The following is a 24400-nucleotide window of genomic DNA, read 5'->3' as shown; positions in this document are numbered from 1 at the left end:
ACTGGCTGAAGTTGCACTTTAGTTATTCTCAGTAATTTTCATTACACAATACATAGCATTGTGTCATATTCACCACTAGATGGCACAAACGTTTCAACTGCAGAAGGATCTCATTTACCTCAAATAGCATTAATAGGCCTACCAGCCTTATGCTTCCATGTAGAGTTGGTAACAGTAGAGCCCAGATCATCTTAAACACCTACTCCACAGCATCGGCCTAACAGACTAGAGCTCGGTGCTGTTGACCTTTGGGTGCTGCTGTGGTTTACTGTAATACCAACATGGGTTCCTGGTCCTTTATTGTACTTTAACTGCAGGATTTTGAATGCTTTTCCTTTGGTAGGCTACTTTAGAATAATACACAACATCCAAATGCCACATTCCTCTTAGTTTGTCATAAAGTTTCATAAATCTTCACTCCTGTCAGATTAATATTTATCCCCATTAAAGAGTTCCCGCCCTGTAACAGCTCTGCACTCAAACTGCTCATCCAATCTATTACAATTACCAAACATACCTTCTTCAACTACCTGCTGTACTTTGTTCAATTGTGTGGATACAGTAACGTGAGAAACATTTAAAGGGATAGTTCAACATTTTGGCAAATTGCCATAATCCCTATAGTTTTAGGAGTAGTTCGTTATTGTCAGTGCAAGCGTGGTAAATCCTTGCAAAACTGCTGATGCTCGTTCTCCTTGGGGTTTTTAGGCAAGCAGTCTCTGCATTTGCCTCGAAAACGAGACTCTGTCTCGTAACGTTTCGTTATTATCACCACCAGAGCGTTTTGGAGTTGTTGGATTGTGTATTTGATGAGTTTGATGAGGGAAACCAAGAAATTCCACGAGCCTCTGTAGCTCTGAGCAGCTCACGGCTCTGCTCCGCCATTCTAAAAATAGCTTGCACCGACAATTAAAGGTAACGAACCTACTTCTAAAACTATAGGGATTATGGCAATGGGCCAATTTGCCAAAATGTTGAACTATCCCTTTGAGCTGCTCAATTCCAATTTGAACTTAATATAAAGTGTTTTAAATGATCTGGATGAACTTGTTCAGGTACAATGTTGGAATGATAAGACTACAATAAATCCCTCAGTATCCTCGTTGAAATATTTTGTCAGCCTCATTAATCAACCATCACTAAATCAAAGAAAAAGTAGTCCCTCATGTAATATCCTGTCCTTTCCCGGCACCTGGACCTGGTGGTTTAATCTGCCACACCTAAACTAAAGCACCCCCAGCCTGCAGAGGCAGAGTACAGTATCATGGCAGCTGTTCAGAAACAAAGCAGCCTGACCGTGAGTGAAAGCTGAGTAACGGTCATGGATCAGTGTGCTGCTGCTCTCCATGGAGGTCTGAGCTGCAGAAAGCTGGTGGCCGATATCAAACGAGGATACTGCGCCTTCAGTGTGCGATGAGGGCCGCCCCCAGTGAGTCCAGGTGTGTGTGTGTGTGTGCTATTTCAGCCCTTCAAACAGAGATTAGACGTACCAGAGATAAGACGGAGCTTCTTTTCAGGAGAGGCGGGAATGTGGCCGACATGTGGTGGTGCTGTAAGACACAGGAGCCGCTGATCTGTACTGAACCATCTGACAGGATCCCTTTGCACAGGTCACTGAGATAACTGTGAAGTGGAGGTGCAGGATGATGAACTGTCACATGCTACCACCATACAGCTGTGTCCAGATGGGATCAAAACATTTGTGTCTTAGCTGTGTTCCAATCCACTTACAGTCTGTGGAGTCAGGGTTACCACAGTGCAGGCAGGTGACACTGTTTGAAAAGCTTAATAATAATAATAAAAACTGACATAATGAACAAAATAACAATGATCAAAGGCTGTTAAAAACAAAATACAAAGCAAATATAGTCAAATACTCGTTAAAATAAATATTGTTGATTTTGCATTTGTTAATGCTGGAACTCATCTAATAATGTCTCTGAGCACAAACACCAAAATCGTCTCTAATAGGTGAGAAGCAGGTGAAGTTTTTTTAAATACAAAAATCACATTATCTAATCAAACCTTTAAAGGGATACTTCACCCAAAATCGATAATTCACAAATTTTCTACTCACCGTCTTTCCAAGGAAGGGTTTGGAGAACTTTCGGAGTTATCAAAACGCTTTTGGAGTTCCAGGGGGGGTCCGGCTGGCAATGGATTTGGAGCTATTTGGGTGTTTCATTGTGTGTATTTTGGATGATTCAAAAGTGAACTCTATCCGCCGCCATTATCCGTTGCCAGCCGGACCCCCCCTGGAACTCCAAAAGTGTTTTGATAACTCTCCAAACCCTTCCTTGGCATGACGGTGAGTAGAAAATTGGTGAATTATCGATTTTGGGTGAAGTATCCCTTTAACTAACCAAGCTATATTGCATATATACCCAAAGTATTGAATGCTGTTCTTGAACTAGGTATGCTATGATGGGCTTGGTTCTTTTGAAAGGTCCGTGTTTTCCAAAATATAATTGTTATATGTTTCTAAGCCCCAGCCTTTAACTTTTTTTTTTTGAATTTTTTTTTTTGCAATTAGGATGCCTGACAGATGAGTGTACAAAAACAAGAAAAGGGAAGACAGAGAGAGGGGGAGTGCAGCAAGGGGCCACTAGTGGAATTGAACCTGGGCCACTATGGCGAGGACTATAGCTTATGCATATTGCAGAACCACCACGCTAAACCACACAGCTCACAAGCAAGCCGAGGGAGGTGCAGCAATAGCTGAACTGACACGAGGTAAATGCGTGTAAAAGTTTTCTGGGTGAATACAAATGGCCGAAGGCTATTTATAGACGGCAAGGTCTTGGATTGCAAGGTTTTTTACAATGACACCCAAATGTCATGGGGACAAGTCTGGACTAAATCGCAGTTGCAGCTTTTGAATGCCATTTCACAGTGCTGTGAGCAATACAAACTAAACTATATTTAACCAATGTTGAGGCACAAACCTAAACTAAGAGGGTGAATAAAAGTAAAATAAGAGGTAGAGTGATAAATCCATTAGTTTCAAAGGGAACTAATGGATTTATCACTCTACCTCTCAGCTCTGAGTTCCTCTTCTGCAGTTTTCTTGTGTTACAGCTGTTTTCATAACCTAACCCTTTATTCCTCGGAGGCCTGATGTCATCGCAGTAAATGTGCACGATGTTTGTTATCTGAAGTTATTCTGGGCCCTGTTGCATAATTATGAGCTCTTCCAAGATTATTTATACTGACTCAAATCTCTGACCATTGTTTTATTTCAGTCTATCTGTTAGATATGTGCCGGGCATCCTTTTCCTTTAATAGCAGTGAGCTTCCGAGTCCGATATGTCTGACTATCATCGACTGGTGACATCCACTTCTGCAGCCCTCAGCCTGTTAAAAACCGTCCTCCCTCTGCACGGCCGAAGTCGGAGTGGCAACAGGTAATAGGGAAAATGCATATATAATAAGTCGCTACAGCCTATCATGTTGCATGACGTTCCCGTCTTCCATCTTATTGTTATATGTTTAAATAGACCAGCCACACTTTTTTTTGCACGATGAACACGAGGAGAAAAGAAGGGATCATAGTTGTCTGATGAGATAAGGAGGAAAGTAACAGCCAAGAATGGGCAGGGTAAAGGCTATAAGACCATCTACATCCAGTTTAATCCTCTTGTTGCTTATCTATGGAAATATATAGCTAACCTCAGTGGACAAGACCACAAGCAGGAAAATGACCCCAAGAAACAAAGTTAAATTGACCCCATGATAAAGGTACAACAGTCAGTGTCAATTTTAGGATGAAGTCATGCAAGGCCTCACTTTTGAACAAGACATAAACACAGAGTCAGGAGTTTGATACAAATCTATGATGACAGGCCAAAGTGTTTCTGGGTTAATGTCTTATGAACAAATCAAAAAACAGAAAAAAAGAAAAGAAAGAGAGCTTTTTAGTGATTCACATCAGCTCTATATTCACACAAACAAAATTGTGTTTTCGGAGAAACAAACACCACCATCCCCTGTTCACTGCTGCAGCCCTGTGCCAGCTTCTAATTGGCTAATTTAATTGACCTTTTCTAACCTAACCTTTATCGGAGGGCTGATGTCATCGCAGGCTCCGTCACTAAGCTGAGCTCTGGTTTGTCTCGTGCTCTTTGATCTATCAGCACATCCTCGTCCCGCTCTGCTTGTCTTGATATAATACATGTAGGCTCTGTTGCCCTCACTTCTGCCTAAAGCTTGAGGGTCATCCTGCACCTCACCTCCATCATTATACAGTACCAGCCCCCTTCAGGATGGATGGACTTTTCCAGGGGCATTTAGCATGAGCATCCGTCTGCATCCCCAGAGGGCCCACTTCCTGCAAGCCCTCAGCCGTCGTCCCCTCCCCTCTGCAACGGGGGTTTCCAGCGAATAGGGAGGGAATGGTGATATTTAAAGTCGCTACTGCCTTCAGTCAGAATCGTATTTGTCTTCCATCTTAGTATCAGTCTATTTAAATAGAGCAGAACCACACTGCACATGAACACGAGGAGAAAAGAAGGGATCATAGTTGTCTGATGAGATAAAATGTGAAAGGTTTTATTGTGGAATGGGCAGGGTAAAGGCTATATAAATCTACATCCAGTTTAATCCTCTTGTTGCTTATCTATGGAAATATATAGCTAACCTCAGTGGACAAGACCACAAGCAGGAAAATGACCCCAGATTGAGCAGAAACAAAGAAAAATTGACCCCATGATAAAGGTACAACAGTCAGTGTCAATTTTAGGATGAAGTCATGAAGGCCTCACTTTTGAACAAGACATAAACACAGAGTCTGGAGTTTGATACAAATCTGTGATGACACATGTTTCTGGTTAGTCATATGAACAAAACAAAAAACAGGAAAAAGAAAGCAAGCTTATTTAGTGATCAACAGTCTATATTCACATGCAAACAAAATTTGTGATTTTTAAAAGGGCACAGCTGTTATTGCTTAGCAACACAGTATTTTAAGTATGGCCCATGATCAGGGGCTCGTTTCATGATCACAGCTGCGTCCATGTATTTGTCTCGTGCTCTTTGATCTATCAGCACATCCTCGTCCCGCTCTGCTTGTCTTGATATAATACATGTAGGCTCGGTCGCCCTTTTTGTTGAGGGTCAGCACTCTCCATCATTATACAGTAAAGCCCCCTTCATGAGGAAGAGATCTGCATCCAGGGGCATTTCTAGACACTCTGGGGGCCCAGTAAGTGCTCTGCTCACTTTCCTCGGGTAGCGATTGACTGCTTCCTCCCTGTGCATCACATCTCTTGCATTGAGCTAACCGTTAGCTCCAGATAAACCTTTTTTACCAACTAGTTGATTAAAAAAATGTGTATATAACGTACACTTTAACATGTGTATATATTTGTGATGGGATGTCTTGAGTCAAGTAACGGCAACCAACCGTGCATTTTATTGTCAGTAATGGTAACAGTGTTATATCGGGGGAAATAGTAACTTTTTTGATTATTTGTTAATGAAAAAAGTAGCACTGTTAGTAATGCCATTATTTTATAACGCTGTTATATATTATCTTACAACAAAAGTGATGAACACTGACAGTGAAACTACAGCCAACACCAATAAAAATGTGTCACTGAGCAATACATTTGACAGCATGTCGAATACATGAACTGTCCTTCCAAATTACGTATAAAACTGTATTAAAACACATCATTCTACAATAATATACTAAATAACAGCAAATTATATTTTAAAGCAATAGGCAATGTATTCAAATGCAAAAAAGATAAACGTGGGTTAAAAGGGCACAGCTGTCTATTGTATTAGCAACACAGTATTTTAAGGTATGTGTCAGGATGGAAGCTTCTTACCGATTCATGAGTAAAACAGCTGGACTGGGAGTAAAATGCTATTTTCCCAGAACACAACCTGCTCAAACTATACTCAGACACAAATACTTTCTTTTATTAGTGTTTTTTGTTCATAATTCTAGATAAAAAAGCAAAAAGGAAACAGATCGATGAGTACAAGACTTAGGATGAGGCATGCTCTGCCTCAGGTAATTGCTATATGCTCTGCTTCCATCTATCATCTATCTCTTTGGACCCTTTTTTCCCTTTATCTATCAACTAAAGGAAGATAATTGTGTTCCAAATAACAGCCCTCCCTCCCCTAGCCGAATGAGTAAAGGGCTCTCTGATGGTAGACATGAAAAGCGTGAAGCTCGAGTGTGCGGATGAAAATAGCGCTCTGATATTTCTCTTTAATGGACCTCTCTATTGTCAAGTGGCACTCGGTGCAGATGGGGGCTGCAGGGTGAGGACGCGTGTTTACAACTCTTGTCGTCAGCAAGGCTTGTTTGTTCTGTTGTTGCCGTGCGCCGCGTCCCATTGTCGCTCTACGGGTCAGGCTATTTCCTCCATCGGGCTCTGAAACAGAGTGAGACGATAAAGCAATTTCATACAGCAGAGGGAACAGATGCAATCATACTACCAGTAACCTGTGTGAGGAAGAATCAAACGTCTTGTCTCCAATCTTGAAGAGGCTAATGGAGGTCAGTGGAGACCAAATAGACACCTGTTGAAAGTAGAGTTACACCCTCTTAGTTCTGCTCCTGCCACTTCAGAGTCATAATATGATCCATTTGTGTGATATTTTACTTTTTTTTTTTTTTAAATATTTGCTGTGTGAGGTCTTGAGTTATGGATAAAAGGTGTCTTGTGAGGTCACATTAACCATGATCTTTGACCTTTAAATCTGATTGGTTCTTTATTTAAGGCAATATGAATGTTTGCATCAAACATGAAGACATTGTTTTTATAGAGATATTTAAAGCAGAAGTAAGTGATATATTTGTGTTAATATAAGTCTTAAATAGTTATATCTTCCGACAGCAATCACTTCTATAGAGTGTTTGGTCTGAAACACGGGTCTGTCAGTCACTCTGCTCTGCTCTGAGCCGAAGAGAAAACATTTATCGTATCCTACAGTTTTTATCCAATGAGGAGAGAGAACGGCATGCAGGGCTGTGTGTGCAGCCAATGGACGCCGTGAATGTGGTGACGTACAGTAGCGACGAGGACTGTTATGGTGCGTTCAAGGAAACTCGTATTTTTCCGACCGTGAAGTGGTACCAGTTCGATCTGGTACGAGTTCACGGGTCGGAAGTTACGAGTGGCCGTTATAGTGACTTTCACCGGTAAAACAGGTCGGAAAAACACGAGTGGGTTGCCTGGAACGCTACAAAGTCGTAAGTTGTGACTTGAAGCTGTAATTTACGATTTCAAAAGCCTGCCTGGAACGCAGCATTAGCGAAAACGACCGGACCACTTACTTCTGCTTTAACCCTTACATACTGTGTACCCTAAACATAATTCTTTTAGGCTGAAATTTTATGACTTTTCCTAAAGTGACCCAAAATACACAAAAATGAAAATATTTTTAAATTGTATACTTTTGAACAGGTGCTACAAATTTTTATACACTGAGGCTGTTTCGGGTCAAATTTGACCCGCATCTGTTTAGATGGATTTTAGATCCACCAGTGTGGGTCAAATCAAGGAAAATTGTGGTTTTAGGGAATCTTGAAACTGTGGAACTGTACAGGCCATGTTTGTGTGTATAATTTATGGGACAGTGGTGACAGAAACAGAGTTCAAGGGGGACTTTGACACTGTCACGAGAACTGCCTGTGTTCCCACCACATTTGCCCAGAGACAGACACCTGCTGGTCTTTGAGGGGGCATGGGGGAACCTCGAAACAGTGAAATAGTAAAACAGCATAGTAGTGATCATATATGGTGCACAAATGGAACAGAGGTCATCTGAGGTCAAGGGGTGCCTTGACACAGACACGAGATCTGCACCTGCAAGCACCTGCACCTGCAAGCACCTGCACCTGCAATGTAATAAAATAATCTATAAAGTAACAAATTTGAATCAATTTGCGTTGGGAGGGTGGTGGTGGGGGGTCATGACATAGAGGTTCCTGAGCTGCCATTTCAGTGACTGACATCATGGCAGCGAGACTTGGTACAACAGGCCCTTTATCTGATCTTCCAAAAGGAGGAGGTTGATAGTGATTTGGTGGAGGATGTGTCAGAGCAGGAAGACAATGCCAAAGAAAACCATATTATATATAAAGCAGGGAGAGTACATTTTTTTTATAATAAGCATTTTATTATTTAATGTTTTTGTGTTCTAAGTGGTAAATGTTGAATTAATATTGATAATTATGATTTCTTATGATATAGCATCTACCTTATAACATATAGCACCTAATGGTCGCAATTGTTAAACATGGTCATATTATGAATTCCAACAGTTTCACAATGTTCATGCCATTTTAAAATTCAATGAAATATATTTAAATCATTGTGGCTTTTATGTGTTTATGTCTTATGTAGAACAGGATGTAATACTGTGTAATAGTAGAAGTTTTTCTCCAAAAACGAGTGTTGTAAAACTTAAAAAATGCACTCTCCCTGCTCTCTGAAATTTTTTTTAACACTTAATCATACATTAATTTATGTGTCATAGGCTATTTAAACATTCTAAATAGATCTGTAGTTTAAAATTCAATATAGACACTTACTATGAGGGAATTCTTGGTCCGGGTCAAAATTGACCCGAACCATACTGTGAAGGTATCAAATTTAAACAGTATGTAAGGGTTAAGTTTAAGAGATATTAGTGGATATTCGTGCCAAATTTGAGTAAGTTTCGTTACTGAGATTTTGTGTCAACATGAATAGAACAGATGGACGCAGGACGTACATGTGGATGAGCACCACAAAAATAATATGTCTCCAACATTGACTGTAACGCTGCATAACTGGATGAGGTTGTTGAGGTTGAAAACAGGCCAATAGGAAATCACTGTCAATCTCATCTACTTGTATCCATGTAGATGAGATTGAGAGACGATAATTATAATGTTGGGGGAACTCTGCCATCAAGTCCTTGTCTAACTAACTCTAAGAGTTGTCATTAATGGTCTTTTTCATATTATGTCCAGCACTACGTCAGTTCCACACCCTATTCTTACACTTAACCCTAAGCCCTTAAAGGGATAGTTCAACATTTTGGCAAACTGACCCATTGCCATAATCCCTATAGTCTTACTGTGCATTCACACCAAAAGCTTGACGCTTTGGAAGCTTTCGCTACGGAGGCTAATGGAATTTCTTGATTTCCCTCATCAAACTCATCAAATACACAATCCAACAACTCCAAAACGCTCTGGTGGACAAGTGGTGACCTGCACATTCACCACGCTATGAGATAATAACACAACATTATGAGACAGAGTTGTTTTTGAGGTAAATTCCCTCTCTGTCTCGTAACGTTGTGTTATTACCTCATAGTGTGGTGAATGTGCAGGTCACAACTTGTCCACCAGAGCGTTTTGGAGTTGTTGGATTGTGTATTTTATTCGAGGTAAATTCATGCAAAACCGCTGATCGGCAAGCAGTCTCTGCATTTGCCTTGAAAAAAAACTCTGTCTGGTAACGTTCCATTATTATCTCATAGCTAGGTGAATGTGCAGGTCACAACCAGAGCGTTTTGGAGTTGTTGGATTGTGTATTTGATGAGTTTGATGACGGCTCTGCTCCGCCGTTATAAATATAGCTTGCACCGACAATTAAAGGTAACAAACCTACTCCTAAAACGATAGGGATTATGGCAATGGGCCAATTTGCCAAAATGTTGAACTATCCCTTTAACACCCACTGGCCCATCCACGGCCCGACAGGCCCCGCATTAATTAGAAGCAACACGACCCACAGGCCAATGGGTTTTAAGGGTTAAACATACATTAAGGATGAGAGGACCTACATATTGATTATATGATTGAAAGTCTGATGTTTTCCCTTTCTGACTGACAGGTGGTTGTTGCTTAAAGATGAAGGAAACTTGAAGGAAGGATCCAGGGATGCTGCACTCTGGTCTGATTATAGGGAGAGGAAACCATCCCTGCTCTATTATCAGAACTTCCAATCCTCAACCTTTTCTTCCCTAACAGCAGATTCATCCAGTCTGGTCTGGTCGGCTGCCTGCTGAAGGAGACTGCTACGCAATCAGTGATCTGTTAGTTTCTAAAAGTCTGTCTCTTCCTGTTCACTCGTGGTGCTGCTGCTGCTGCTGTCGCCAAAGGAGTCCAGACTGCAAACTCCCACTGAGCTGTCCCTGCTTTATGTTGGCAGGACTCTCATCTGTTGTCCTTGGCTGCTGTTCTGGAAATAAAAACCACCCACCACCCATCAGAGAAATGTCTTCAGTCATCAAATCCAAAAAGCAGCATTAGACAAATCTAAAAGAGCAGAAACAGAAAAAAAAACAGTGTGTGGTGTGGAGGTTCCCTCACCTCACCCTCTGCACATTCTGTACCACTAACACTTGCTCTCAGTACTGTGTGATCCACAGGCTGTGTGTTAGTGTGGTATTATGCCACATATTTCCAGCCTAACAAGTCTTAGCGTTGATTTTAGTGCTTATCTCCTCATTATGTAATCACAGTTTCCCACTTCACGCCTTCTGATAACGCCTTGGCGCTTCCTTTAAATGCAAGACCACCGTAGCTCAGTAAAAACAACACCTTCAGCGCAGCGCACAGTGCAGTAGGAGGCTGGTGTTAGAATAATACATCATCCACCTCCACCTGAGAAAATCTTCGCTGTGATCATTTATAATCTTCACAGGAGAGAATGTTCCTGTTCCTGCCACAGAAAGATATAAACTCCTATCTCCACACGCTCCTGTTCAATAAAAAAGACGTAGAGGAATATTTCAGAGGCCGTGCCCCCTTACATGGTCCTTTAGGGCAGAGCCTATCTGTAACACTGAGCAGAGCACATTCCTTTAACGGAGCACGACCTGTCAGTGCAGCTCATATCTGGTTCAAACTGGGATTATTTATGTCAGGATGCTGCTGATTTACATTCTGCGATAAGGTGTATAATAGTCAGTATAACATGCAGTGATAATGTAACCGTGATGAGTCATCGTCGCAAGTGGATGAAGGTCTGAGAAGCTGCTGCAGCCACTCAGAGCCAATCAGAACGAGCGTTTCTTTTTTTTCTTTTTTTCATTCAAACTGAGGGAGTTTTGAGACATTCATCTTCTTGGATAGTTTCAGACAGTTTGCCAAGATTGTCACTTTTTGTGTGATCTAGCTGAGTGGGTGCAGGGTGAAGTCTTCTTCCATCTTTTTGTGCCTCTTTGTCCATCTGTCCCATTCTTGTGACAAACCTTGAGGAAACTTCTTCGAAAAAAAAAAAGAGACCACACATTCTTGCCTCCCTCCACTGGCTACCCATCAGCCACAGGATACATTTCAAAATTCTGCTAATTGTCTTCAAATCACTGTATGATCTCGCCCCCCCATCTCAAAACGTCTGTCCCCATTATCACCCCTTGTGCCTAATAACACCCGGCAATTGGGTACAGCACCCCTCTGAAGGGAGTGCTGAATGCTACACTGTCCTCCAAAAAAAATAAAAAAATTTAATTGAAATTGAAACTCCATCAGAGGACCTCTCTATCATCGCCCCCAAACTCCTTAGCTTTTAACTGTACCTGATTTTTTTTTATCTTCCTATAATTCATTTTCTCTTCCTTTAATTCCACAATCTCTACTTGTTTGTTTTTATGTTGTTTTATGCTGTTCTATTTAAATGTGTTGTCTTTATGTAAAGCACATTGAGTTGCCTCTTGGTTTGAAATGTGCAGTATAAATAAAGATGCCTTGCCTTTGGAACAATTAGTGTTGTGTTTAAGGTGCTATATAAATAAAGCTGAGTTGAATTGAGTGAAGTTGAGTTGAGTTGTGTGGTGCCTTTGATGGCCTCCATTATTCACACTGAATCTTAGAGTCATGCTCATCCAGTGGAATAATATTAATTGAGACTCAGTTTCCCATGATGCCGTCCACTTGCAATACAATAACTACTACTACTACTACTACTACTACAGCCCCACTGTGATAAAGTGACTTTGTTTTTCAACCTGTCACTTTCCCGGTGGAAAACACTACAGAATTTGTTGTAATTGGTCAAAAGAGAAAACATTTTATGTGTCATAAATCAGTGGACAAAGGTGTGACTTTCTGTTTAACATCATTAACTTGCTCTGAAGCCACAGATGTCAAATATAATTTCCCTCTCGGTAGTTGATTCGGACAGTCTCTGTTTAGTCTTTTGCTTTTGTTCAAAGAAATTCTGGAAAATGCACAAGACCGGGAGTTGAAATGAAGAAAACACAGAAGAAGCTTCACCAGATGTTCTTCAGACTCCCTGGAGGAGACTGTGTGTGATGCAGATGTTCCAGAGGAAACTAAATCCTTCAGGAAATCCTCTCCCCCATCCAGCACTTTTGCAGGATGATGCTGATCCAGAGAAAAGTGGATCCTGGCAGCTCAGCCGCTCTGCTGGGCCGCTGTGTGTTTATAGCTAATAGAAACATGTAGCTTATCAGCCAGTTATGTATAAAGAGGAAAGCCAGAGGGGCTGTAGGCCTCAGAAGTATGCAGTTATGTAACGCATTTACCTGCACGTATTCCATCCAGACACTGATAGATAAAGTGTCCGACTTGAAGTAGCCTATGTTGAATTTAAAATGTGTTTTCCATTTTGACCTGGGACCAATGTGGCAGTGAACACAGAGGTGACAGAGGTGGTGTGCTCGCTGCCGGCACATGTCCTCTGATTGGATTAGCAGCCCCTTTTGTCTAATTTTCTATTTTAAATTTGGAATTTAGGCCCAATTATGGCATCAGCTCTCAGATAAAAGGCACGTTTTGATTCTCGACACTGCACCTGACTCATAATTACGTGCTATGACTCGACTTTATTGGTGACGACCAGGTCTAATAATAAACCTGTTTTGCACTATACCTGCTGCATTGTTAGTTACCGTCGTGGAATCAAAGGAAATCATAATGCAGGCAGCGGCAGCCTCACTGTCAACTGAGTTATCTTCATGTTGTCATTATAATGTCAGTGACAAATCAATAAAATATTGACACTCAATGTATCACTTAAGTGTTCACTACTTTAGATATAGCATGTTATGTGCCCATTTAAGCAGGATTCTGAAGGGAGGACCATGCAGTCTCCAGTGGAAGAGGTTCATCTTCCTGGGAACATGAATGAGACACATTATACACTGTTGCCCATAAAGTTGGAATAAATTATTATTACCATTATTTTTTTTAACCTCTTCTCATGAAATAATTGTGACAATGTGATTTATTCTTGATAGATAAAGTGTACTGTATATCTTCTCAAAACTTAATTGATCAATCTCTTCCAAGCATCTGTGAAAATTAAACCACAATCAACCTTAATAATAGGAATAAAAAAGAGGAATGTGTCTGAAAACAAAGTTCTTCCAACTTTATGGGCAACTGTGTATATTCTGGTACATAGCCATTTTACACTTAATTGGGACTGGGAATATGCAAAAAAAAAACCCCATTTCAGCTGCAGTTTCTGAGCCAGTTCGCTGTGGAGCAAAGAGCTGCATGGACAGAACAATCAAACTGATGATAAACGATTAAGAGAAAGGAGTTACACAGTATTTTTCACCCCTCAGCAGGGCCGTTGTATAGGGGAGAAAGGTGATGATAACTCTAGGGGCCCAGCGCCCAGTAGGGCCCACAAAAAACCCCTGTAGTACAATCTTTGTATTGCTGAATTATTCTGCATAAGACCCTGACTAATACTATAGTAATGCTGCATTAGCATCAAAACAAAGTAGGCTAAATAAGAAATGATAATACATACGTAGTTTATGAAAAAAAGTGGAAAAGTCAGGGGGCAGGGGCCCACTTTAGTATTCTTTCAGGGGGGCAGAATTCCTAGCAACGGCCCTGCCCCCCAGTGGCATTTAATTTCAAATTTAGAGAAAATACACCTGGGTGTAGGTTGACTGGATTCTGTGCTGCAACAGTCCTGCTCTGGTTGATTAACGCTTAATAATCTGTTATTTACTGACCTGTTAGTTATTAGCCTGCTTATTCTCAAGATGAAGACTTTTCACATAATAAAGCATTTGTCAAATCTTATGAGGCTCAGACGGGTAAAAACTAAACTTACATTGGAGTTCAGTGTGATCAGTTCCACCTCCTCACCTGATGTGCGTTTCATCTTCATCATCCCCATCCTCATTTCCATACCTCCCCTCTCTCCTCCTGTCGCCGCCCACCGCGCAGCTTCCTGCCCACTGAGCTGCTCCTGCTCCCCAGCCCCAGCAGCAGTCCGTCAGTCCGCCGCGCTACGGACTCTGTCACGCTGCTTCCCTCCTCTCCTCCCCGGGGTGTGATATCTGAGAGACACCGCTGCAACAGAGACCAGTCTTGTTTCTACAGCGAACAAACATGAACGAGATCAAGATTGCGGTGCTGGGCAGTGAGGGTGTCGGGAAATCAGGTAGGTGCGACACATGTGGGTGAACATGGGAGATAAAACAAGTCCAGCTGTGATCACGGAGCTCAGCTCACCTCTCTGTCTCTCTCTCTCTCTCTCTCTCTCTTTCTCTCTGTGTAGCTCTCATCGTCCGATTCCTCACCAGGCGCTTTATCGGAGAGTACGCGTCCTCCACAGGTAAGTGACCCGCGCCTGCACCTCTTCTCTACTGAATTTATTTAGGCTACACACTTTGACACGAGTGCAATGTTGTAATTAACATTAAATATATAATTAACATTACTTTCACATATTTAAACATGAAAAAACACATTTACACTTAGGGAATATTCAAAGTTTGGTCCAACATCACTTCCTAGAATGTTCCTCCTGAACCTGTACAGACAGTGCAATAACTTTTGTATCCACTGTTACTACATGTCTTTCACTTTTACATACTTCACAAGTCTGTGCAATATTTCAGGATTGCAATGTTACTTATCCAAGTCTGTTGAAGGGATAGTTCAACATTTTGACAAATTCGCCTATTGCCATTATCCCTATAATCATAGGAGTAGGTTACCTTTAATTATCGGTGCATGTTGTTTTGAGATCAGCGGGGCAGAGACGCGAGCTGCTCAGTGAACACAATGGAGGCGAATGGTACAGGTCCCCTGTCCCTCATAAAACTCATCAAATACACAATCCAACAACTCCAAAACGCTCTAGTGGAGAAGTTGTGACCTGCACATTCACCACGCTATGAAATAATAATGTAACATATGAGTTGTTTTAGAGGCAAATGCATAGCCGGAACTACATTCCAGACATTGCTGCTCGGCGGAGTGATATCAAAAGTGCAAGTAGTTCAGAGTATTTGCTTCATGTGTCATAATGTTACATAATTATATGATCATTTCATAGCGTGGTGAATGTGCAGGTCACAACTTGTCCATGAGAGCGTTTTGGAGTTGTTGGATTTTGTATTTGATGAGTTTGTCTCCATTGTGTTCGCTGAGCAGCTCGCGTCTCTGCCCTGCTGATCTCAAAACAACATGCACCGATAATTAAAAGTAATGGACCTACTGCTATGACTATAAGGATTATGGCAATAGGTGAATTTGCCAAAATGTTGAACTATCCCTTTAAGCACCACTGCTGGTCTGTTTCATAACACTGTTTACTTGTACTTTTATTCCTGTTTGATCTCTGTTGAGTTGACCGCAACTTCATTTTAAATATTTGATCTCCTCCACTCACTGTTATTTATTTTATTTTCTGGGAGATTATCAGCCTCTGTCCGGCCTGCAGGGCTGTAATGGTTAGGCTACGTTCTGCTGCCTCCTCCAGCAGATAGCCTGTACCTGAGCTGACAATGTGCACACGGAGAGTGACTCACATGAGTTTGAGAGATTGCGACTCAATGTGCCATTGTTTTCCCCGAGAGTATAATCTAGTTTCATCTGAGCTCGTTCACTTTCAGCATGCGACTGTTTGGGTCGCTGCCCAGGTCACAATCAGCAGCGGTGAGAGAGGAGCTGCTTCACACGCTACGTCTGCTCTGGTTAGATGATAACAGATGAAACTCTCAGTCACGTTTATATGATCTACACTAAATTTAGAGCACAGAGGCAGTAAAGGTGCTATTTTAAGGGTTCAAAACCCAGTTATTGGCTGGAGTGTGACAACAGGACCAGCTCTGCTCACGTGAATGTGTGTGACTGACTTGAGTGACAGAGTTACACCACTGTTTCACACCTGTTCACTATTTCACATCTGTGTGAAATAGTGAACATGTATGTTTTCATAAATATACATCACAGATTAGATAACGGTGACTATTAATGTATTTTAAAACATTATTTTGTCATTACTTTATCCCATTATATAAGACCTCTTACCAGAGATCAGCTGAGTCTCTTATAGTCCAAACTCTGGAGGATGATAATGTTATTATGATATCTATGGACTTGAGATGTCAAATTTATTCAATTTGTGGTGTGTTAATACGTAGAATGGTATATTTGTTGGTCATTGGTTGGTATTTGTTCATGGATTGGAGATACTACTACTGTACAAATCCACGGTAACACTTTATTTGACGCCTATCTCTATAATGCATTATAACCATACTTATAATGAGTTATAATGCAGTTATAGCACTGTATAACTATAGTTATAAACACTCATAAATGATCATAATGCTTTATAACAATAATCATAACACACTATAAAGCATTTTATCTTGACTTATAAGGTCAGGTATTATAATACATTATAATTGTTAGTAACTCACTGACAATGCCCACATTTATAATGCATTATAAATATAGTTATAATGTGTTATAATTGTCTTATAACTATCATTATAAACACTCAAAAGTTATCATAAGGCTTTATAACAATAAGCATAACACATCACAGAGCATTTTATAATGGCTTATAAGGTCAAGTATTATAATAGAGTTATAATGCTCTATATTATGTTATGCTAATTGTTATAAAGCCGTATGATAATTTATGAGTGTTTATAATGGTAGTTATACACGTTTATAAGCCAAGTCATGATAAAAATGTTTTATAGTGTGTTATGATTATTGTTATAAAGCATTATGATCATAGTTATTAACACTAATAACTATAGTTATACATTGCTATAACTGCATTATAACTCATTATAAGTATGGTTATTTTAATGTGTTATAGAGATAGGCGTCAAATAAAGTGTTACCAAATCCACCACTAATCATCAGTATCAACATTTTCTCTCTATAAATGCTGCTGCTGCTCACTAGTATCATGAGTATCTGTCACTCACAGCTGATTAATGCCCTAAAAAAGTGATCTCTGCAAATTTGTATTCAAAAAATTCAAGCTATAGAACTATAGATATAAGCATTATGTTTTTTTTTAAATCCCAAAATTATCACAACTGGCCAGTCAGCCAATCACTACTTTTCCCCCCTCTAACATCTCATATTGGATTTTCTCTGTATATCGAGTAAGAGCCAGATAACCATTCTCTACATCTGTGGTGAGCAGGACAACCTCACATGATTTACAACGCTGTCAGCCTTTTTGATGGTCTACTTAGAATTTATGCAAAGAGCAGAAATGGAAGAATACAAAAATAAATAAAAAACTAACTGGAACATTTCTTGCCTCCTCCCACATGAAGAACATTTCATCTGCTCTTCTTCATATCACAAGTTTCTTTAGCCATCTGTTTTGCCCTGTTCCTTTTATGTTGAAAATCGTATAGACAAACATTGAACTGAGAATTAAAGACGCTGATCGAGTCATGTGGGTCCTTTCCGTGTCATATCTGCGTAAATCTACTTTTCCCCCCTCTAACATCTCATATTGGATTTTCTCTGTATATCGAGTAAGAGCCAATTTCAATAACAAAACAAGCTGTAAACACAGGACGCTCTGTTGTAGTGATTGGACTGGTTTGTTGTTGGGCAACAATTCCTAAGTGTGTTGAACTTTTAACTTCTCATTCACATGGTGTCAATTCAAAAACAGAGTAGGCTACATGGAGTCTCAGTTGTGTGTGATTCTCCTATCTTCCCTCCACAGAGTGCATATACAGGAAGTGTGTGTCTGTGGACGGGAGGCAGATCAACCTGGAGCTCTATGACCCGTGCTCTCAGGTGAGAAAGAAACAGAAGAAAGCGACACAAACGCACCAACACGGCCACCCGGCTGCAAAGCTCCTGGTCTTAGTCTGAGCCCTCCTTCCTCTCAGGGGAAGCACAACTCCCTGATAACATCATAATCATAATGTTGTGCTTATTATCTCACATAATGAGGATAAAACTTCAGCCACATCCAGAAATAAAGAGCTTCTGTCCAGAGAACATCGTGTTATAAAACCAGGATTTGAGCACAGGGAGCGTATAGTTGGTTTTAACGTCTCGGTGGATGTTTCTGTGATAAGACACTGTTGATTTCACACACTCTGAATACTTAGATTAGCATATTTGAATTTCTCTGAAGAAAAAAAACCAGAGCTGAACAACATTATCCTGCAGAATAAACTTAAACAGACAGTCGATGAAGGATGTTATGAGTCCACTGCTGCCTCAAGACGCCGACTCACAGTCTGTAATTATGAGGATGGAGCCCAGAACCTAGTTACGGCTAGGCTGCTCCTCTGGACTGACCACGACAACAACAACAGCCACATCTCTCTCTGGCTTTTTCTCACTCTCTCTCTTTCTAACCCTCTTGTCCGTCTGATGTTTTATTCTTCTCACATCCAGCCACCGGCCCAATTTGGGGAGAAGTCCTGGTTCTCCTCAGGGCCGCTGTGACACTGCGTGTTGGTCATTAAATCCCCGCAGCAGCAGCACACACACGCACGCTGTTAAATCCATAGCCTGTGATAAGACGAGTGCTGAGCCACAGAGGACTGAACCTGATGAAATCATGATCAAATATCATCAGATTGTTACAGAAGGGCCACATTACCACATTATTTTTCACCACATGAGTTTTTAATGGCTTGATATTCCACCTGGAGATGTCAGATTACTGGAGCTCATTATTCCTCTGCATCGCAACTTTACAACTTTATATTTTATTCAAACAGGCTCACTTGAAGCTGCACAGGGCGTCTGTGTGTCCATAACCTGCTGCTTCACACTCGTTGCACTTGAATGTGAAGCAAAAAAAACAAAAAACAGTCACTGTCATCCATCATAGTTTGCAGAGCCAGTCAAGCTTGCGGCTGAAGCGCTGCCTCCAACCTGACTCCAGACTCAGGTCCATTAATCCGGGTTAGAGCAGGAGGATATCGAGGCCGTCTGCACAGTCCCAGGCTACACCTCCTAAACATTCCTTTGTGTTTTCAATCATCAAAACCAACTCAAAGTAACTGTAGATAAGACCTGACACACACAAAAACAACCAGTAGACAACAAACAGGTCCAGCTGAGCCTAATTAAACTGGTTTAAGACTTAAAGGGATAGTTCAACATTTAGGCAAATTGGCCCATTGCCATAATCCCTATTGTTTTAGGAGTAGGTTTGTTACCTTTAATTGTTGGTGCAAGCTGTTTTTAGAACAGCGGAGCAGAGCCGTGAGCTGCTCAGAGCTACGCTACGGAGACTAATGGGATTTCTTGGTTTCCCTCATCAAACTCATCAAATACACAATCCAACAACTCCAAAACAAGTTGTGACCTGCACATTCACCACGCTATGAGATAATAACGGAAGGTTACAAGACAGAGTTGTTTTGGAGGCAAATTCAGAGACTGCTTGCCGCAAAATGGGAACGTGCATCAGTGGTTTTGCATGAATTTACCTCTAAAACAACTCCATCTCGTAGCGTTTCGTTATTATTTCATAGCGTGGTGAATGTGCAGGTCACAACTTGTCCACCAGAGCGTTGTGGAGTTGTTGGATTGTGTATTTGATGAGTTTGATGAAGGAAACCAAGAAATCCCATCAGCCTCCGTAGCGTAGCTCTGAGCAGCTCACGGCTCTGCTCTGCTGTTCTAAAAATAGCTTGCACTGACAATTAAAGGTAACGAACCTACTGCTACAGTATGACTATAGGGATGAGGTGTGAGGCTGTTCCTCAGTAGGAACTTCACATCTCTGCTTGGCGCTGAACTTGCATCTCCAGCCTGACGACGTCTGTGTGAATTTGCACAAAGCCTAACTAAACACTTTTGTTTTTATTTGATATTAATTAAACTATCAGTGTGTCCCAAATCGCGCACTTGTGCACTTACACTTAATATTTTGAGTGCATAAGTGCGTTCACACTGAGCAGTGCGCGAAAATGTAGTGCGCTATGCGCACTCAATTGGCGCACTCAAACGGCCAGAAAATTGAGTGTGGATCGATGCATACTTTCCACACTTAACGGCCGCCATCTTGGTGACGTAGCGGAAACACGTCACTACTTTTCAAACGGCAGCGGTTGCTTTGAGCAGCGACGGAGCTGACACCGGCGTAAATGTCTTTAAAAAAACACTAATAACAGCACAACAACAACACTAACATAATAAAACACAACTTAATAGCTCGTTTTGATCGGCAAAAAACGTTGTCAAGTGTCGGCGATAGGGCTCCAACGGCCGGTTGCTATGGTTGCAATCAGAATTTAAAAAAATAGAAGAAGCAGCTGTCGAGTCATTTCCTGTAAGTGCGCAGCAGCAGTGTTTGATTTGAGACGGTACTAACCTGTCGAAATTAGTGCACTGCACAAGGCAGTGCACTGCCTTACAGTGTACTGTAAAGCAGTGCACTGAGAGAAGTGTGCGATTTGAGACACACGATAAGTGTTTCTGTGTTTAGGTGTGTGAGGGGAAATCTGCGTTACATGACCAGATCCACTGGGCCGATGGTTTCATTCTGGTCTACGACATCAGCGACCGCTCCTCCTTCTTCACGGCCAAAGCCATCGTCCACCTGATCAGAGAGCTGCAGCTGGGATCTGGGAAGAGGTATGGAGTAAATATCACTGTGATATAACACTGTCCTACTGGTTCTGTTCTACACCCAAAGCAGAACCAGAGAGAACCAGTGGATTTTCATCTCACAACATGCTCTGTCTATTTGTTTATTTATAGGATCCCCATTAGCCGATGTCATGACATTAGCCATTCTTCCTTTAAAAAGAACATAGTGCATACTCACATTCATCGCTGTTACAGATCACTGTAACACCTCATCATCATATACACAAACAGCAAACAGTCTAGTCTAAAATACCGTAGGTACAAAGAATACATCATACATCACATTACAGTACCACAACAGTTCAACCCACAAATACATTTCTATAATAAATTATAATACGTTGTATAGTATTTCTTACTCATTGAATTTTCAGTTTATTTAAATAGTCTATTACTACCTTTTTAAAAATGTGTTTTGAGTTAATATTTCTTAATGTTATTAGGTAAAGTGTTCCATCCTATAATGGCTCTGTATATTACAGTATGTTTTAAAAAGTTTGTTCTTGGTTTAGGTGCCAGTACATGATTATATCTTGATTGTCTGGTTGTATATATATTGACATTTCTGGTGAACACCGTCTGATCTGAGAAATATTGTGGTTTTTTTTGTTTTGTTTTTTACTGTTAATCAAATTCCTCATGAAAGTCAGGAAACTTAATTTTAGTCTGTTTTCAACCAGAAGCCATGATAAATTCTGTTGCATTTTTAAAGGGATAGTTCACCCAAAATTCAAATTTTCAGAGTCCTCCGTGCCTTCTCTGAGTTACGGGGGGGTCCGTGCAGCAGTATTTGTCCATATAATGGTTGTCAATGGATATCAACTTTCTTCGTCCAAAAAGACACACCAAAAAACATCCAATTACCTCCATACTGCTCGTCTGTAATGTCCCTCTTGTATTGAAGCCCCAACATTTAAAAAATTTAATAAGTCTATATTTTAAGCTTGTTTGTAGCGGAAGCTCCCAGTGTCTCGGTTCACTGCTCTTCCTGTGTGACCGGTGGAACAATTTCTCATGTCGGGGCTTCAATACCAGAGGGACATTACAGACGAGCAGTATGGAGGTATTTGGATGTTTTTTAGTGTGTCCTTTTGGACGAAGAAAGTTGGTATCCATTGACAACCATTATATGGACAAATACTGCTACGCTGACCCCCCCGTAACTCAGAGAAGGCACAGAGGACTCACAGCTCTTAGTCGACATGAGGGTGAGTAGATAATGAGTGAAATTTGAATTTTGGGTGAACTATCCCTTTAAGATATTTGCATGCAGTGAACAATTGAGAGCAATCCTATAGCTACTTTGTCTTTGCCCCACAGGGACGCAGACTCGCTGATCTTCTTGGTGGGCAACAAGCAGGACCTGTGCCACATGAGGGAGGTCCAGCGCGAGGAGGGTCAGCGCCTGGCCGCCGAGTACCGCTGCCAGTTCTACGAGCTGTCGGTGGCCGAGCACTACCAGGAGGTGGCCTTCATCTTCTCCAAGGTGGTGCAGAACGCCAGCCTGGGCAGCAAAGCCAAGGAGCGCAGGAGACGCCCCAGCGGCTCCAAGTCCATGGCCAAGCTCATCAACAACGTGTTCGGCAAGAGGAGGAAATCAGTGTGAAAAGGCTTTGGACGCCAATGACACTTTGCTTGGCTTTGTATCTATACGATTGTGTTTTGTGTTGCTGTTGATTAGCATGGAACTGACATACGGTATTATATATATGGATAGATATATAGATAGTGCTAATACAATAGGCTACACAGCACATACCTGCTGAGCCCACTCACTCCCTGCTTTTACTCTTTAAGATTGTGACAATGACAAAAGACAAAATGTCCCGAAGCTTCTCGGTCCAAGCAACTCAATTCAATTCATGGAAAAGATTTGTTGAAGAACTAATTAAATCTGAGCTTCAAGTATTTAATCTGATTTATATGACTCAGCCTTTAAATCTGTGCTGTATCACTGTGATTAGTCTCACATATTGTATCTTTTCAACTTTACGATACATGTTCAGACTAAAAGAGGTGAAATGATGTCATGATATGTAATATAATGTAATATGGAAATGACTTGTACACAACATGCTGTTTATGTTGGTGTTGTTTTCTAGATCAGACAGAGGTTAAAGGTTCTGTAAATGAGATTTAGAGGGATAATAAAAGCATTTGTTATTCAGGTCTGAGGTGTTGGTGCTCCGGTGTAACATCCAATGGCAGAGATGATCGTTTACAGAGGCTTTAAATAGGAATTAAAGGACCTAGATGTTTCCACAACAAGCTGAAATGTAGCGAGACGGCGTTGGATCAGATGAATGGGCTTCACACTTCCTGCGCTCAGATTGATGCTTCACACAGATGTCACAACTCTTCATGAGTGGTGATGATGAGTGGTTGGTTTCACTGAAATAACATTCAGTGGACAAAATAAGAAGATCTATCCAGACTGTTAGGTCACATCAGTATCAGCACCAGTGTCCAGTCCACTGAGCTGAAAATCCCTGATAACATCACTATGACATGATCAGGGCTCTTTTCCTACCAGACATTTGTCGCCACGGTAACGCTAATAAGCGCTTAAGATTGGTTCATGGTGAAGGTTGAGGAGCAGCCACGGTTTATTTATCATCATGTGACCAAAGAGTCGTCGTACACAAGAGGGGCAGATGGGAAATGGTGTCATACGTGAGCGACCTCCATCAGTTTTCCTAAGTGATTTTTTAATCTGTTACCATGGTAACTATTTCCTTGAATTAAAAGTCCTTTCACCTGTGTGTTGTCTGCTTATTTATACTTGAGGATGAGGATCACAATTATGAAACTTAGTATATCAACTTTGGACATCATTGATTTGATAATACTACTACTACTAATAATAATAATAATAATAATAATAATAATAACAATAATTTTATTTATAGCCTATAGCACCTTTAAAAACACAAGTTTACAAAATGCTTCACAAAACAATATAGAAGAGACAAGTCACAAATGCCATCAAACCATAAGGGAGGACCGCCCAAGCGATACAGCAACACAGGCAATACAAGAACCCAACAACAAATTGAGACCAGGAGGACTCAAATTAAAGTGCAGGATGCAGTTAAAAATAAATAAAAGGGGGGTATACATGATAAAAAACAAATAAAATGAGATAAAATAAGATAAGAAAAGATGGGATAAAATAGTTAAATATAGAGTCACATAATGAGACAAATGTCCGTTCTCGCTGCAGCTCATGCAGAAGCGGAACCAAGTTCAGCTGAGGAACGATGTGAATGCATCACTGTAAGTTTGTAAAGATGCAAAGAGAGCATGACATGACTGAAGATAATCAGGTCATATCCACACACACATTCATCCACTAGAGTACAAAAATATCTAGAATTACTAACGTGTGGCTGTCTGCCTCTGCCAAGACTTTTTTTTTTTTCTCCTGTTCTCAACATATCGTGTTCTCATGGCCTACATGCGTTTTATTAGATCACAGTGACCTTTGACCAACATCCAGTCAGTTTGTCCTTGAATCTGTCAAGGTGCTTTACTGAGATGTCTATGAGAATAAGA

General features: G+C 40.9%; 1 protein-coding gene across 1 annotated transcript; it reads left to right on the top strand.

Annotated features, from left to right (window-relative positions):
• The first annotated feature begins 14212 nt into the window (after nt 1–14212).
• rergla (RERG/RAS-like a) lies at nt 14213–22550 on the top strand. Its single transcript, XM_085768853.1, has 5 exons — nt 14213–14390; nt 14508–14564; nt 17949–18022; nt 20682–20830; nt 22166–22550. The coding sequence occupies exons 1-5, from the start codon at nt 14339–14341 to the stop codon at nt 22449–22451; spliced, it is 618 nt and encodes a 205-aa protein (XP_085624979.1). The 5' UTR covers nt 14213–14338; the 3' UTR covers nt 22452–22550.
• The last annotated feature ends 1850 nt before the right edge of the window (nt 22551–24400 follow it).

This window comes from Trachurus japonicus, chromosome 23 (genome assembly GCF_045865225.1).
Source record: "Trachurus japonicus isolate A0001 chromosome 23, Traja_1.0".
NCBI classification, from domain to species: Eukaryota; Metazoa; Chordata; class Actinopteri; order Carangiformes; family Carangidae; genus Trachurus; species Trachurus japonicus.
The sequence above is the reverse complement of the archived record's forward strand: the minus strand, read 5'-3'. Positions and strand labels throughout refer to the sequence as shown.

What these genes read in the sequence shown, in the direction of transcription:
- rergla (XM_085768853.1), top strand. Translation starts at nt 14,339, where the DNA reads ATGAACGAGATCAAGATTGCGGTGCTGGGCAGTGAGGGTGTCGGGAAA. An exon ending in TGAGGGTGTCGGGAAATCAG is followed by an intron (nt 14,391 to 14,507) that starts GTAGGTGCGACA and finishes CTCTCTGTGTAG; the next exon opens with CTCTCATCGTCCGATTCCTC. An exon ending in TCTATGACCCGTGCTCTCAG is followed by an intron (nt 18,023 to 20,681) that starts GTGAGAAAGAAA and finishes TTCTGTGTTTAG; the next exon opens with GTGTGTGAGGGGAAATCTGC.